Source organism: Ambystoma mexicanum, chromosome 1q (assembly GCF_040938575.1).
Source record: "Ambystoma mexicanum isolate Mex_15411 chromosome 1q, UKY_AmexF1_1, whole genome shotgun sequence".
Classification (NCBI taxonomy): domain Eukaryota; kingdom Metazoa; phylum Chordata; class Amphibia; order Caudata; family Ambystomatidae; genus Ambystoma; species Ambystoma mexicanum.
The window spans coordinates 591158310-591176059 of NC_090922.1; the positions used below are offsets into that span (position 1 = coordinate 591158310).

At 44.4% G+C, this 17750-nt stretch overlaps 1 protein-coding gene across 5 annotated transcripts in view; it reads left to right on the forward strand.

The window, feature by feature from the left end:
* The window catches only part of RABGAP1L (RAB GTPase activating protein 1 like), a 3056406-nt gene extending 3039585 nt beyond the window's left edge, over positions 1 to 16821 (forward strand). For all 5 annotated transcript variants that reach the window (XM_069641102.1, XM_069641106.1, XM_069641103.1 and 2 more), the window contains 5 exons: positions 980 to 1084; positions 2121 to 2204; positions 2327 to 2398; positions 6248 to 6448; positions 13259 to 16821. In XM_069641102.1, coding sequence (XP_069497203.1) covers positions 980 to 1084; positions 2121 to 2204; positions 2327 to 2398; positions 6248 to 6448; positions 13259 to 13426 — 630 coding nt within the window. In that variant the 3' untranslated portion in view covers positions 13427 to 16821. The remainder of the gene's footprint in view (positions 1 to 979; positions 1085 to 2120; positions 2205 to 2326; positions 2399 to 6247; positions 6449 to 13258) is intronic.
* Positions 16822 to 17750: the final 929 nt, after the last annotated feature.

Consider the following 17750-nt stretch of genomic DNA (forward strand, 5'->3'; position numbering starts at 1 on the left):
TACAATTCCCCAAAATACTATCATTCTATGATAAGGAGTACCAGATATACTATCCTTTGCCCACGGTAAACTCCATGAACTAACTTTTACAAGAACATAGAATCCCTAAAAAAAACCAGCCGCCCCCCACCAAGGAGCATATAGCACAATACAGTACATAACTCATGTCTGTTGCTTGAACATTCCAACTCAAGAATCCAATATTACTATCCACCTAGGCATCTAAAGACCACAATAACAAGATGCGTAGTATTGGTCACCATTCTACATCACTTACCATAAGCATCAATTTGTACGTACTAGTTAGTAAATACCCCGCTCCCTACAGGATGACATTATAAATGAGTCAGAGTCAGAATGAACACATTACCGAACTCTGTCACATGCAACACCTGGGTAATGTTGACACACCTATTTCCTTTACAAAAACTCGGAGATAAGCCTAGATTGAAATGCACCACTGCAATGGACCACCCTTCCTGGATCTGCATGATCATTATTTAATTGAAATGCACCACTCCAGCCAAAGTGAAATGCATGGATCTACCTGGTTCAAAATGTGCCAATATAACTAACTCGACATGGGTTAAAATACACCACCTTCCCAAACTGTAGTGCTTTGACTGCTCCCAATTGAAATGCGCAATCTCCCCCAGATTGAAATGCACCACAAAGCACAGACTGTCGGAACATTTCAAGCACACTAACTTGAGGCAACTGGGCAAGTAGACATGCATCTACTTGGGTTTGAAGTTTTAGGCAGCGTGGTCAGTCATATGTTTTTGGTGGTTGTTGAGAAAACCTTCAATTTCTTCAGTGTTACTATAGGCTTGCTTGATCTTGCTTGTAAGTACAACATTTTAAGCTGTCCAACTCCGCCAATCCTGGTGCCTTGCATATATTATTAGAAGGGACTCGAAACACAATGTTATGGAATCTTTGCTGCTTAGATGATAAAATCTCCTTCTCTGGTTCCTAGGCCGAGGACAAGGCAGACGTGCTGAATAAGGAGTTGCTCCTGACCAAGCAGCGACTGGTCGATACAGAGGAGGAAAAACGGAAGCAGGAAGAGGAAACAGCCCAGGTAAGATTTCCTTTCTTCGTCTGACCTTTCACATGCTTGAGGGGCTGTTGGGCATTCTCTGTTTTCACACTTGCAGTAGACCACAGCTACAGAAAGGGGGCAGTAGATTTTGGATGCAAAACAGGAGGCCATGATTTGGAGAATGCCGGACCGGAACCACCAGATCAATATCGACTGCTATATTTATCATGCCCCATACAGAGAAAGAGTTGTCAAATTTGGTGATGCTCGCTGTGATAATTGTAATGTGAATGCAGCTGTTCACAGTCAGTTCCACAAATGTACTCGTGTGGGTCTGTGGTTAGGAAAAGTAACAGAGAAGGTGCATTTTGAACGAGGAACCCAGAAACGCAGGAAGCACAACACACTACAGTTAAGAGAGACAACAGAAAGGACAGAGCAGCCAGACCCCAGGGGAGCAGGCTTCACAACAGTCAGTACCAGTAAAAGTAGGGTTAAAGAAGAAGCACATGTAGGAGCAGTAAATTAGAGATTAACAGGTAACAATGCTGGCAGTGGTTTGGTCATCAATCTCAAAGGAAAGGAAGCACAACAGCCACGGCCCACAACAGCATTCTGTCAAAGGGGCTTGCGGGTAGAGACGTGCCCACAAAGGCGAGGCATCGCAGGCTGAAAAGAGAGACACCACAAACAGGTAGTGCCTGAGAGCGCAAACTGAAAGGGGGACAGCACAAAAAGGCCTTGTTCAGAAGCGCAGGATGAAAGTGGAGGCCTTTTTACAATTTAGATCATAACCTAAAATTGCTTCTTTGTGATTGTTGTGACATCACCTGCTCCTAAAAGCTACTTTTGTGGTATAAATCACAATCTCAGTGTTGTGACTCTATTATGGTGTGCCAAAAAGGGAGTCTCACTGTACTTGTTCTGTAGGTATCCTTTACTCATGAAACCACACTTAGGCATCATGCCATTGGGTGAATTGTTATTGTGTCGTTTGCCAATGACTAATCCTGACCTTGTTGCCTGTTAGGTAAATTGATTTTTTCACGCTCACACTCTTTCTGTTTCGCTGCAGCTTAAGGAAGTTTTCCGCAAACAACTAGAGAAGGCCGAATTAGAAATTAAAAAGACCACTGCCATCATTGCAGAATATAAACAGGTGAGTCCCTTTTCTTGCTGACCCGGAAGCCAATGAACATTGTCTGCCTGTGAGCAAACCAGTTGGTTTACCCTTGGTACATGTGCATTGGTAAAGGTATTTCTTTTCTTCCTTCCCTTAAGATTTGTTCCCAGTTGAGTACCCGGCTGGAGAAGCAGCAGACAGCCAGTAAGGAGGAGTTGGAGATTGTGAAGGTAAGCTTATATAGCGCCTTATATACCATTGGTATGGTCTGAAGGCGCTGGTAGGTTGAACGCCCTTGGGAACCGAAGTTCAGGTCAGTAGAGAGAGTAGGGAGAGTCAACGGCGCGTGTGCGCACCGGGTATGTGTGCAGCTGGTGCAGTATTCGTGAAATAGCTGCTTCTTAGCGGTAGGTGTGGTGGTTGATATCAGGGGTATGTGTTCGTTCTGGCAGGATTTATCCAGACCGACTGTGGCTGCGTTAGGCCTGAGGAGCACGCCTGGCTGGGGGGTGTGTAACCAGCAGTGTTTACTTAGAGTGATGGAACGCATGAGTGCGTCGAGCAGACCGGAGTGATGGGGAGTGAGTGAGCGAGAGGTGTTGGTATGAGAACAGTTATACCGAATGGTGTCAGAGTATCTCTGTGTTCTAGTTGAGTGGTGGTGTAAAGAAGAGAGTAAGCGTGGGGTGTGATATGATGGGTTACATGCTCTTTCAAACGTTCCCTGGATTCCAGACCATACTATTTACGTCGCGCAGTTCTATGCGCTCCAGTCCGTTCTATGGACTTTTATTCATTTCATGCGTCCCCGTCAGCGCTACACACTCCGGTCTGCTCGACGCACTCATGCGTTCCAGTCCGCCCCGCGCGCTCCTGCCTTCCCCACGCATGCACTCCTGTCTGCCCCACGCATGCACCCTGTCTGCCCCTGTATTTCGCATTCACCCACCCTACGCAGTCACCTGCTCCCCGCACTCACCAGCTCCTTGCACTCACCAGCTCCTTGCACTCACCCGCTCCCCACACTCACCCGCTCCCCACACTCACCCGCTCCCCGCACTAACCCGCTCCCCGCACTCACCCGCTCCCCGCACTCACCCACTCCCCGCACTCATCCGTTCCCCGCACTCCTCCGCTCTATACCCTCATCCTCTCTAACCTCATCCTCTCTATAACCTCATCCGCTCTATAACCTCATCCGCTCTATAACCTCATCCTCTCTATAACCTCATCCGTTCTATACGCTCATCCGCTCTATACACTCATCCGCTCTACGTACTCATCCACTCTACATGCTCATCCACTCTACACGCTCATCCACTCTACACGCTCCTCCACTCTACACGCTCCTCCACTCTACACGCTCCTCCAATCTACACGCTCCTCTACTCAACACGTGATGGGGAACTAGTTCCAACATTTTCCACATTGGGCTTTATGGTTCATTAGGTCCATTCACGTTTTGCAGCTCTCTATTCAGTGTGTGCCATGTGTGATTCCACTCACATTAATCATTAGAAGAGGTCGTCTTATTAACAATCAGATTGAGTGCTCCTAATTGCTTTACTGTGTTAGGCTGTTTACCTTCATGATATTGTGAGTTGGGGCTTAACCTAACAATGTTAATCTGGTGCCACAAGTCTCCAAACATTTGTAATTTCTCTGAAATTGTTGCTGGAATCCATGGGATTTCAAAGATGAGTGATAGCGAAGCATGGAAATCATGGTGATTCCTTTTAATACTTCACACTTTTCCAACACATGGAATTTCATGGAATACAGAGAGCAATTATGGAAAAGCTCATTAAAACCTGCATAGTTGTTCCATTCCTTGTTACTTTTTCCTGGAAGTCCATGCATGGTTTAGCGACTGCTAAGCAAGAGAATCGATGCCCAGGGTATAATAGGGCAGCACAGATGGTTGGAAAACTGGCCATCTGACCTGTTGGAATTCTGTAGGAACTTTCCATCTGACAGCAGCTCTGTGACAGTTACATGTTTAAGATTAGAAGATGAGGCTGGGGAAACTGTGAGGAGCTGGTGCCAACACTCACTTCATGATGTAATCCCCAAAGGAGGTAAATGGAAGGCTCCCCTAGTCTTCCTAGCCCATCTCTGACCTGTGGTGTGCCCCTGCATTTCCCTAACCCTTTCCTGCTATCCTAGAGTCCAGATTGCCAACATGTGAACCTCGTGTTTGGTCAGACCTTAATAGTAATTCTCCAACCAAGTCTGATGAAGTTATGTCACTTTGGAGGACCAAATCATATGACTGTTTTAACTTGCACCTTAGAAGCAAAGTGGGGATCTGCTGGGCGTTAGCAGCAGGTTCTTAGACAGCGGGCTCTGCAGGAGACAGGAGCTGCCCAGGATATTGCTGCCTGGCAACTGCTGGTACACATCAGTGGTTTGACTCGTGGAAGGCTGACAGTCATCTGTCACTGCAGACTCACAAGCTTGTGGGTGTGACATGTGCGGCTGGGGAGTAGGGCAGGGGCTGAGGATCCGGGGAGGGTGGAGCTGTTGGCAAGCAATGCAGAAACTACCTCATATTGAAAACGGCCCACTCCTCTCTTGTGAACTCAGTCTGTGGAGCTGTGTGAAGAAATACAGATCAGTGAAAAATGACAGTTCAAATTTGACAAGCCATTCCCAATGTTTGGTACCTCTAGCACTGTGGCTAGTAAGATTCAGCTTTCGCAATCCCTGAGGGCAGGCCCGGGCTGCTGTTTAAACAGCCTTCAGATTATCCAGTGTGGCTTATGGAATATGATTACAGTGCAGAGAGAGGAGGAAGGGCGAGCAAGGCCAGAACAGGAGAGCAAGCATGGTGGGGGCAGAGATACAGAAGTGGCACGAGTAGGAGGGAAGGAGTAAGAGAAAGGAAAGGAAGAAGAGGGAAAATCCCCAGATAAGGGAGACAGTTGGAGAAAGAGGTTAAAGACTTGAAAACAGAGTAAAGGACTTAGAGACGCGACCAATTAGCAGAATAAATGTAAAGGTGGACGAGCAGGGAAAAGAGTGCAGATACCTTAGAAAGGAACGGGTGGAAGACAACTGAGTGAAAGTGCAGAAAGATTCAGAAGAGGTGGAGGAGCTGGAAAAGCAGAGAGTCTAAAAAGGTGCACACTGGAAAAAGAGAATCAAGGAGGAGTGGGGAAAGAGTGAGAGAAGCCCAAGATGGCTGATAGTATGATTTCTCTATAGAAGAGGGAGAAAGAAAGCTGTGGAAGGAAGAGAAACAAACAGGGGTGTGGGTGGGCTGTGTTGAGGAGGATAGTAGAGGAGGCACAAGCTTGGGAGCTAGAGAAGAAAGTACAGAAGGACCAGAGTGTTGCAAGTATCAGTGTCTTGTGAAGGGTACACTTCACGAACGTAGGTTGGAAGAGGCTGTGGCAGAGTCTGATGACAGCATCCCGGAGTTCCCAGCAACAGCAAGCTCTGGCAAAGTGTCTTCAAGGTGTGGAATTGGTCTGTCGACCCAGGGCCCCTTGAACCTAGTAGGTGAAAGGGACCACCTACCTCTTGAGCACCCTGGCCAGAACAAGAGACGGGAGCTTTCTGAGTGATTTTCATTTTAACCAACAGTAGGCAGAGCCTACAGAAAGTGAGAGTCGGATTACCAAAGTATGGTCCTTTTGCAACCAGGAAGTGCTCTACTTTGTTTTGTTTTTTAAAAAAAAATCTACTTTGTTACACAGTGCATTCCAAGTCCGTGGTTCATTTGTGTTGTAAAATTAACCTATTTGCACTGCTATTTGAGTCCCAAGTTGTTGATCCCCGGCCATGACAGTTCACAGACTCCTTCCATCGATAAGATACCTGCATCTGAGGTTGGAGTTCCACAGTTGAGTGGGTATTTCCAGAGAGCAGACTATTTACAGCAGCAGTGGAACCCCTCACAGTATGGTTGGAATGTTATGTTCTCTCTATAATGTCTCGAACTATCACTGACAAAGCCAGGCTCCAAGTTTCCTGAACTGCTGCTATAATGTAGTTTTTTAAGATCTGTAGATTGATTATCTCAGACATGAACAGAAGCATGCCTAACCTTGCTTGCTCTTGGTGTATACTTACAGGGTAAAGTTATGTCCTGCACTCACTGCAGTGAGATCTTCAGTAAGGAAGGGACTCTGCGCCGCTCTGCATCTGGGAAAGATTCTCAGGGAGCCGAAGCCTCAGATGACGAGAAGGACTTGCTTGAAAAGCACCTGCGGCAGATGGAGCTCGAGCTGGCACAGACCAAACTGCAGCTGGTGGAGGCCAAGTGCAAAATACAGGTACAGTGATATGCATCCACGCACCTCGCCCAAGTGGTTTCCACCACATATTGTTCCTGAGTGTGAGGTTCTTGGATTGGCTTCTCTGTGGAGGAGGGAGGCCTCTTGTGGGGTAAAAGAGTAGGGAAGAAGAATCCAGTAATGTATGAGAGGATTATTTGTGCCTCTTCTGATGGTAGCCTTGTGATTTGCTAGTAGCTGTCAGAGGAGCCTCTTCCATTAAAGGAGCATGGACGGATGAATCTTTGCAGAAGAAGGAAGGGTCTATTCTTCTGGCCTTGTTGATAGGAGATGATTGATTGTCTTTCTGGAAGAGTGCCTGAAGTGTGATGTACATAAGAGAAGGCTCTCACCTGATGGCGGTAGACTGAATATGGTCTTGCTAAAAGGCAGCAAAGCTTTCTGTTCAACTGGATTGAGGGGGGTGGAGGGTGAAGGGGTGATGCAGTTAGTTGTGGCTCTGGTGGGTTCCATTGGCAGGGGAGTGAGATGCAATGAAGCGAATATAGACAACATATTTTCTGGTGTAGGAGGGAGGGGCTTTTACTTTAGACTTTCCTATTAAGATGTCACAAAACCCGTCTTCAGGCTGCCCAAAATGTGAACATTGGTTTCAGGGAAGTGGTTGTTGCCTAACTTAACATGCTCCATAGTCCTCTCAACGTCAGGGGACATTTGGGATCAATTGAGACTTTCTCAGGACTATTTGAGGAACAGAATTTAATATTATGGGACTGATTCTCAAAATATCAGTTCTCTAAAAATAGCTTTTCCTAGATAATTGATTTTGGGGAATGCCCAGATCACCTTATTGAAAATGCAGACCTGTGCAATTCTGGGGTGATGTGCGCCAGCGAAAGTGATGCACTGGCCAGTCCCTTTGCATACTTTGTGTCTGGACGCTTCCGGCGCCAATGTATGATACCCTGGGCTGTGTGCACATTTCACACTGATGGCCCTAAAAGGCTTGTCCCAGTGATATGTCAAAAAGGAGAATGAAAAAATCTTGCTTCTCTAGATGTTATTTAATTTATATTTAAATCCCCTACATAATCTCCTGAGTAGTAAACAGGTGCATTTTCAAAATAATGTTAATGGCATACAAAGGATTTTTGAGCTATCTGGAGGAGTCTCTTGCAATTTTACTGGTGTGAAATGTCTTTTCGAGACATTTGAATCCTGAATGCGAAATAAGTGGCTTCCTTTAAGCCAATGAAAGACTGAATTGTTACTGGTTTCTAGTTCCGGTGCTTATAATCAGTTATCAAGCCTTTATCAAAAGGTTTCAATTGGACTGTAAAAATTTCCTTTACAGACTCTGTAAAACCTTTTGAGCCTTTTCTTTGATCCCTCATTCACTATGTTGGCTCAGGCTTAACCATGCTGCCCTCTTCTAGTCATCATGTTACGTTACTCAAACTTTTAGACAATTTTTGTCTGAAAGCGATTGTGCTAAAATTGCCAGAACCCTTATGGGATGTACATTGGATTATTGTAATGCTGTATTTCTCAGTGCTCCCGCATATGTTCTTAATTAACTTCAGGTTATGAAAACTGCTGCATGTATTGCTACCAGCACTCCTCATCTTGCCTGCATCTCCCCTGTTTTTAGGAAACTATATTGGCTTACTCCTAACACCCCGACCCCTGGCCCCCTTTACTATAGAGCCAAATTCAAATGGTACTGCCCTATTCAATATCTATGCTCAGCCTATACACTCTTGGGGTTTTAGCACCTGTGGCTAAGCAGGCTAGAGCCATGGGAAGATCCTTTCATTGCTTGGGTTCTAACCTGTGGAATCAGCTTCCGGAAGATATTATAACTATAAGCAGCCCTTTCAACTTTATTTATTTATTGTTTATTTATATAGCGCTTATACACAGGTGAAGTGCTTCAAAGCGGGAAGGTAACAAGGGAATACAGTAATCATTCTTAGGCATTGAAGATTCTGAATGATCTAAACATAAAAAATAGCATCCTAGGCCTGACGACATTTCTCCTAGTGCAAGTGCATAGAGTTGAGACCAAGCTCGGGAGGAGGGGGTGGAAAACTGGGGTGGTTTGGAGGGGACAGGACAGACAAACTAACTGATCCTAGTACATTTAGGTCATGCATACGTACAGACAGAGGTGCAGAGACGGGGGGAGTGTGGAGGACAACAAAGAGTCAAGTGGAGCCGTGCCCTGGGTTAAGTGCAGAGAGGTTGCCCCACTCAACTGAAAGTGCAGTAATGTTGAACAAAGTGCAGTGGCCTGGAGGCAAATGCAAAAGACTGGAGTGGGAGCCTGGGACCTGTAGGCTTCGTAGGTGAACCAGGCAACCAGTCGGCAAAAACTGAACAGAGTTAGGGAGGAGAAGGAGAGTGGAGATAAAAGAAAGGAGGTTAGCAGGGGAGAGGGAGAGAGAAACTTGCATAAGAAAATAAAAACTCAATTTTCCTAAAAAGTGTTCCTGCTTCTGCCTTCCTCTTTCTTGGTTTTTGGGTTTTCCGGGACAGCAAGAAGATGTGTTTTTGGTGGTAGCGCTTTATAAATTCCAATTAATTCTTTCATTCGTTCTATTCCTGTTTAAACGATAGAACGGCAAGCAGGACAGCATTGTTTCATACTGAAGCCTGCCCCCACTTTAAAGAGATGCATGAAAGGGACAGAACGCACTGTCTGGTGCGCATTGCTCATCCCGGTATGCCAATACCAAACAGGCGAAGGAAAATACTTTTATTTTCTGCACATTTCACACACTTCCTGTGGAAAGGGTAAGTGGACAAAATAACAAAATCAGACACTCCAACAGACTTTAGAGATCTGTAACGACAAAAAAGAGCTCTGTGTTTGTTCATCCTGACTGCCCCAACTCCCAGTACCTGAACGTCTCCACTTAGAGCTGGAAAGCATTTTTCCCCTTTGATTTGTCAACCCTTATTTTCAGGGTTTTTATTGCTGGAGCACTGCGAATATCTAGCTACAAGGACTGGCAAACGTTCATCTCACAAAGGGGTCGCAATCTCTGGGTTATTCTTGTAGAGACATTCTGATAAGATTCCCTAAAGGCTGGTTTTCTTCTTGTTTCATTCTCTGTACGAAATACAATTTCAGGAACACAAAGTGAACCGTGCTTTCCTAACTACCCTGACCTTGCCTTAAACTACCCCTACCATACCTGACTGTACACTAAATGAAAACTACAGAGTTCTTTTCACACTAATCTTGTACTGCCACCATTTGTTTCTTTATTTCCTTTGGCATGACTTAGTTTCACTTGATCTCACTCTTGTCCCCCGAGTGGCGAGGACGAAAGAAGTCTCGTCTCAAGTCCTGGCACACTAGTCCATTGTGTCTTGTTTCGGTGCAGCCCAGGTTATTTGCTCTCACTGACTAAGCACTACGTGTAGAGAGAGGGATTACTCTGCACAATGTAGCATCCCTACTCCGCACCACGCAGGCTCTGATCTGCCTGTATTAAAGAGCCCTGTAGTGGCTTGGAGTTTGCACAGGTGGGTGAGGTGTGACAGTCTTCCAGGGGGCTGGGGGAACATAATGAAAGGAGAGTGCTGGGCCACCTCCTGTATTACGCCTCAATCTATGTTCCAGAGCAGAGCCTCCACAGTTGTTTACACAGCTGCTAGCCCTAAATGCTGGACCTCAAAGGCATGTGTATGTGGATTTATCCTTGGATAGTGCAGGTTACATGTATTTATATATTTTTTTTCAAAAGGGGGTGAGGAGCACACTGTGGATGCCTCCCAGCTCCAGTCTACCCCACAGTGCAGTGATGTTTTCCTCCAAGTGTGTGTCCGTGCCTCAGCAAACAAGAGTGAGGCAGATTGATTCAGGTACAAAGACATCCATGTCTGAAACACACTCTATGCCCGCAGACACTAATTTGCGTGTTTACAAACCTGCATTTTTTTTGTCATATTCCACACATCTGCTGCCCCCACCCTCCCTTTGTCTACCGTCCTTCGCTCCCCGAGATGACTGTAATATGCTGTTATCCACTATTTTGTAGCACAGGTCCAGAGAACCCCGATAAATGTTCACGAACCACAATGGTGGGTGTTTGAATTTTAAAAAAAATTGTTTTATTGATTTCATAATCAAGAACAAATCATATTGTTAAGCAAGCTACAAATAAACCTTTAACATTAATAACATTAACAATCACCTTAAAAAAAATTCATCTTCAATGTTCACAACCAAGTCATTCTTACAGTTTCTGGAACCTACCCCTCAATAGTCTCGTAAGAAACAAAACGAGATCATTCCTCCCCTTCTCCATTATCTGCTAATAGAAATTCTAGCATTTTCATTGTGGCAATTACCAGGCCTGTTTGGTCACCCATCAACACCCACTTCCACCAATCCAGTGGATACAGGGTCACCCCCTTATCCCTATGTCCTTTCAAGAAAAAATGTCTCGCCTGAATTAGTGATTCACAAGCCATTATCAGATGCGTAGGAGATTCCACTGAGTCTACCACATTACAAAATCTCCACTGCGGACCAAGTACCCCTAGGACCTTCCGCCTCCACTGCACCTCCTTTGTGTCTATAATGTTTAATCGACATTGGAGTAGCATATCTCAAATTTTTGGCGATGGGAACTTTTGAAGATACCCTGGAAGCACATTCAAGCCTTTCCCATCCTCAAGTTTAATGCACCTCAATTTATCTTTCTCACAGCGCTCTTTAGTATTGATCCAATCCCAAGCCAGGAGCTTCTTCTTAACCTTTGATGGATTACACATTAATTCACCAACCTCAATGTCTCTCCCCTTCTAGATTTTCTCCACTTTCAATTTGCAACCACCTAAATGTTTATCCACTGCCCCCAGGCCACTGTGCATAATATCAAATGGCCGAGCAGGGGATTCCTCAATACATTTTCGATACTGGTCCATCGTTTTCCATACCACCATGGATTCGAGTGATTGCAATTTCAGCTTTAACCTTATCGCACACATTGGTAGTCCATTGTGAAGTTTCAAACCTTTTTCCCACACAGAGAAAGAGAGATGGAGAATAGCTTTGGCTCCATAGGTTAAAATGTGGCCCACTTTTTGTTTATAAAAAGAGATTATTGGGATGAGCGTGAATTTCCCATATTCTGGAAACTCCTTCCCTGATTAATCAGAATTGACAACCATGATTTTAAATATTGATAATGATCCATTTCGCTTCTACTTTTGTTAATTGTGAATCCTAGATATATAATGGTGTCAACAATTTCTAAGGGTGTCCCCCCTACTTTCCAAGTAAACCTCTCACACTTCCTTTTGCCAGCTGATTTCATGACCATAATTTTAGACTTACCGACATTGATCTTCATACCATTTAAGCTCATGAAGGACTCAAAGGCTCTTAGCCTCCTTTGCAGACCGATCTGGGTCTGATCTAAAAAGACCAGATTGTCCGCAAAGAGAATCCACGGTACTATGTTACCATTGATTTTCGGTGGAACAGCCCTTACTTCACCTTGGGACTCCACCAGATATGCTATATATGGAAAAAACAGAAGTGGTGCCAAGGCACACCCCTGTTTTAATCTCCAGAAAGTTTTGATCTTTTGCGACAAAAGCCCCTTATTTGATAGTCGGATCCGGACGGAAGTGCTGGTATATAGGGCTTTTATTGCTTCAACTAGGTCTAATAGGCATCCCCATTTCCTCAATTTTGCCCATAGCCTCCCCCTAATAACACCATCTAAAGCCTGTTCTAGTTCCATGAAGGCGAGATACAGTGATTCACCAGAGTCCAACGCCCTTTCTTTCAGCAAATTGAGAACAAAGAGATTGAGGGACGTACCCATCCCCTTCACGAACCCCAGAAACATTTTCCAAGCTCCCAACCAATCAAATTGCCTATTTTTGAACTGCTGAAAGTTTACCCCTTACTAGGTATGCTAGCCTGGGTTGGGGTTCTTGGAAAAGTATCTGCTTACACCAAGTAGTTAAGTCAGGAAGGTAACTAGCAAAATGTGGGTCAGTAGACTTTACCGGGTGTACCCAAATATCACAAATTGATTTTGGCCTACTTTTGTCCCCTTTTAAATGAAATCACTGGACGGGTGTGTGCCTAATCTTCGCAAGATGATTCAAGCTGTAGGTGCAATCAAAAATGTGTCTATGGTGAATGAATGTGAACATTTTAGTTTTGGGTCCCCGTACAACTTTGCCCCTTCCACTGAAAGTGCACAAAACTTTCTTTCAAAAACTCTGTATTAAGGCTCTGTATTTTTTGGGAGCATAACTTGCAAATTCGTCTACTATATTGGCCACCCTAAAAACATTTTTTTTGAAGAGGAGTCCATTATAACCATAACTCCAGGTGGCTATGGCTATCACTAACCCTGAGATGTATATATGTTTAATACTATTTATGTTGGCCATTATTCTCATTTAACCCATGACCTTTTTGTTGAGTCTGTCAGTATGTCGGAAAACCTTGAGAAATTGTTTTAGTGGAGAGGCTACATCTTACTGCGAACTGGCCTGGCAATAACTATGTGCACAGTCCCATGACAAACAACCTGCTCATTGAGGTGCACTGGCAGAATTAATGTCAGGTTTCAGTGAATGGCATGACTGGGGTGGATTATAAAAGTGGAATGTAGTTAGGGCTGCTGGCGAGAGGCTGAATTAACTGGGAATGCTGCATCTCGAAGTTGAGGTGCATTCCAGGGCTTTCTATGTTGGTCTGATTGCTACAAATCTAGGTTGCATTGTAGTGCTGCATTGATGTGCATTGGCAGATCTAGGTTTGTGCATTAGTACTTATTTTGATTTTCTTCTCCATTATTCTCCTTGCAGGAGTTGGAGCACCAAAGAGGAGCTCTCATGAATGAGATCCAGGCTGCCAAAAACTCTTGGTTTAGCAAAACGCTGAACTCTATCAAAACCGCCACAAGTGCACCGCCAGCATCGCCCCAGTCGCTGCCTGTAGCCCAAACCTCGCAGCTGGCCAAAGAGAGCACATAGCTCCACATGGAGACAACCAGACTTCGACAAAGTACACACAAATCGGCCCCGGAGCAGCAGAGGCCCTCCCTAAATCTTCCCGAATCCCCACTGGAAGCAGGACCCTTTTGCATTTTTCCACAATGCTTTCAGAAAGGCCCCTCTGCTGTTTCACTCGCTGTTTCCCTTCTCTCCACAGGAGTTTTCTCACTGCTGCTTACTGAGAACTGTCACTTTGTTTTTAAATACCTTGCTTTATTTTATGTATCTCGACGTGAAACCATTCCGAACAATGTTTATAACCCGATTTGTTTTATTACTAATCATTGCTTTATTATGCATTTAATAACTATTTTGTTGCCACTGAAAAGTGTAGGAGAGCAAGGTAGGTGGATGGGGATCGATAGAGAGGGTACATTTACACAGCAGGACTGTGGAACTATCCAGGGCTTTGTCTGGGTTTGTAGTTCAGTTTAGTTCCAGGTGGTGATCTGTCACCCAACAACGCCTTTGGTTAGTGTGCCACTGGGTTGTGTTTTACAAGAACTATTTTACTGATTTTGCCATTTAAATGGCTCACATAACTTTGCTTTTTTGTTCCCATTTCTGTGGGTCTACTGGCGAGTCAGGCATACCCTATGCTGTCGCGATTCTCTCATAGCCACTCTATGCTTTGCTCATGCTAGTGTCTGCTATGCCCACAGTGCCACCAGAATATAAGCACAGCATTAGGCAGATGCCACTGCCGTTTGGTGCGAGTGCTTCCTCAAGAAGGCACAAACACAAACAGTGTGTCCCTGAGCGACCTAATGATTAACTGCTGGTTTTGGGGCTTGGAGGTGACATGTCCAGTTTGTCTTCCGGTTGACATCATGAAATGGCTGCAGACAGAGAAAGAGGCAGGAATTGCAGACCTGCTACACTGCCTTGATTTCTTAGTTTCTCTTGGATAAGCAAATAAGCTACACGGCACTGTACAAATTGGCACAATTCCTTTTCCACAAATGCTGCATTAAAAGATGTTAACACCACGCTCACTTAACACAGCAGTTCCACGGTTGGATGTTCTTTGCTGCTATTACATGCTTTTGGAATGCTGGGGATAGCTGTATATGCTTACATTCATCCCAATCTAAGCATATCATAAGAATAATGGCCCTGCAGTTGTGTGGATGCGTCTACACCGAAAAAGCCCTGCGCCAGAAGGGTTGGGAAAGTGACACAACGCTTGTGGTGTCTAATCATACTTTCTAGTTGTCTGGGCAGGATTTTTTAGAAGGTGCGTTAAGACTGAAAGCTTTTCCAGAGTTTGACAAAGACTCAAAGGAACCATTTTGTGAATGTTGTCTCAACGCATTCCATGTTTGCAAAAGCTGGTGCTCAAATGTGCAGAGGTGAGCCAGCACCATACCAACGTCCCCAGTCTCCCCCTAAATTACAATCCTGCAGGAGAGTCATATCTTGTAATATCAGTTAAGGTTAAATATCCAAAGTTGACAGACAGTACGAGAGAAATAAGGAAACTGTTGCTCCATATTTTGGCATATTCACAAAGTGTGCTTCATAGTTCAAGTATACAGATTTCCTTGCCAAAAGGTGAGTTTGTTGCGTCTTTGAAATATGTGACAATGTACTCAATTTTGATATGTGATACAGATTTTTCTGTCATGAAGCTGAAACATCTCAATTGTTGTCTTTGTCTCTTTGGGCATTTTGTCAGGTCAATGACATTTCCCATCGTCTGTGCATGTTGTCGGACTGTGGCATTCAATGCAGCACACGGGCTCCTTCCTTATTACAGATGCCCTGTCTTGCTGTGGATTTCCTGAGATGCCTGTAATCTGAAGTGCAGAAAGAACTGCAATTATTTTAGGCCATTTGTAATCCGATCCCGGCTTTGGGAGGGAAAATCGCTCAGGACCAGTCAGTAACCTTCATTAAATGTAGTTCATAGCAAAGAGTAACAGAAAAAGAGCGCACCTTTCTCCATTGCACAGGAAAAGAGGGAGACACCTGCATGTTTCTCGTCCAGCACACAGAGAAACAGGAAGAAAGGAGTGTCTAGCTTGCCTTTTAAACAGGGAAACAGGAAGAGCTGGTGACGCTTCTCTTTCATTGCACAGGGAAACTGACCAAGGAATTGTCATCCTTGTCAGTGATCCAGAGAATTAGGTAGATGTAGACCACCTTTTTGTCTTTTGCACAGTGACTTTGGAAGAGGTGGGCACTCTCTTTCCTGGGGTCAACTTTTTTGGCGTCTTTCTTAAGCCAATTAGAATCTCGTCTGTGTTGATTGGCACCGATTTACCATTCTCCTAGTAGAAGCATTTTGGGCACACTCAGTGCAAAAAACTAGCTTGCTGACTTTTAACGCTTATTGTGAAAGCTGGGCTCCATGTCAAATGCATTGTGCTTACTGAATAATCGAAGAGCATTAACCCAAAATGCCCCTATGTTATTAGTCAGTGGAATTGCTAACTTTTAGATCATGCAACTATTGGTGAAAGATTGTATACCTGCATCATGGCAGAGCACGCGTTCTATGTTCCAAACCGGGGCCATCGGGATCTACAGCCATTCATGCCCTCTCTGCTACCACCAAACACATAGTTGTGCAGTGTTGTAGCCTCTTGCAAGTACTGCCAGCCATGCCCAACCTAGGCTCCCAATAATTGGGCCCTCTGGTTTGTTGCTGGCATCCATCGGGCTCCAAAGCTTAACATAGGCTGTCTGCCAGAATGGCAACACCTGCTCACCCCTCCCTCTGGCAGACCACCGAGGAATGATCTGACAATAAAAGACAGATTTGGGCCAGGGGGCATTGTCTACAATAAAAAGGGTACAGGGTCATGCGATTTATAATGTAGGTGGAAGTGGGACAGAAAGGGGAATAAAAGCACACCTTCCGCCAAATTAATACTTAATTGTCACCTTGTTTTTTTATTTTAACTATTAAAATGTGTGTTCATGAAGAGCCGAATGAACAACTTTGCTCTATACAAGCGGGATATTGATTCAGATGACTAAAACGTGATCATTGTACATAATCTCTGGGAAAGTATGGGCTGTTGCTTGTATCGGGCGGGGGGATGTGATATTTTACATTTTTCTTTGACCAAAACGGCAATTGTTCATTAAAAAGTAATTCATTTCATAAAGGGTAAACATGTTGCTTAAACATTGAATTTATTATTGTTTTTAAATTATATTTAAATAGTCTACACGTCTTGCACAGAGATGCTTTGGTATTTTCATCTTGGCAGGGGCGAGTAGGAGGACAGGAGGGCTATGCCGGTTACCCTTTGTCCCCCAGTGATTCAGCATTACGTGGGGAGGGACGTGGCCCCCTGAGTTTTAGATTGGAACCCAAATGCATTGCAATATCCTGTATAATAAAAAAAATATATATATGTTTACGGATGTCTGTGTTCTACTGATTGTCCGGCATGATTTTGGTGTTGTTGCAGAAGATGGACTTCAAGTTGTAGAGATCACAAAAACTCACTTGTTGATGAAAGCGCTCCATAAGAATGTTACACAAAATGTCACAGAGGCAGCACACAGGGGTTGCCTGTCTGTAACTCCTGCTATGGGATAGCAGATATTGGGCTGCACTTGTGTGCTGCTGTCAAGTATGTGCCCTGAAATAGAATGGGCTGGAGGAAAGGTCTGGGTGTTGTTGTCACATCTATAAGAATGCCATGCAGCACAAGAATCCAAGTATTGCATGCAAACATGGACAGACTTAGTTACAACAACCTGGAATTCTGACAAGCGGGTACTGAAAGTGTTGGAACGGCACATTACATACCCACTTATGAAGATTCTAACATGAGTATGATTATTCTTACTGTTTGTATTGCGTAAATGGAATCAACTCTAGCTACGTTGTAAGGACACTGAGGGAAGTAACTTAGAGCATCTCGCCCATCCCCAACGGCCTCACCCAGTCCACATGCATAAATATACACCAGAACGTTTCAGCATGAAGGTCAGACTCTTAAAAACCAAAGCCAGCATACAGACCTTGAATTACACATTGAACGCTGGAGATCAAGTTTCCAATGATAATAAATTGATATTTTTGATCAAAAAAACTTGTGAAAGAGTATGTTGGAATCTAATGAATAAACAACATATATGATTGAGCCAGATGAATAAGGAACTGGAGAAGCAAGGGACCCTTTAAACAATATTGTGGTTTTAGTCTTTTGACTTAAAGAGGGCTGTTTAAAGTGGTCCAGATAAATATTCCCTCTAGTCTCTCTAAGTCTTGTGTATGATCAAGATTCCAAGCAAGCGTGGTCTGTGAGACAGACAGGGAAGGCACTCGCAGCATCAGCGT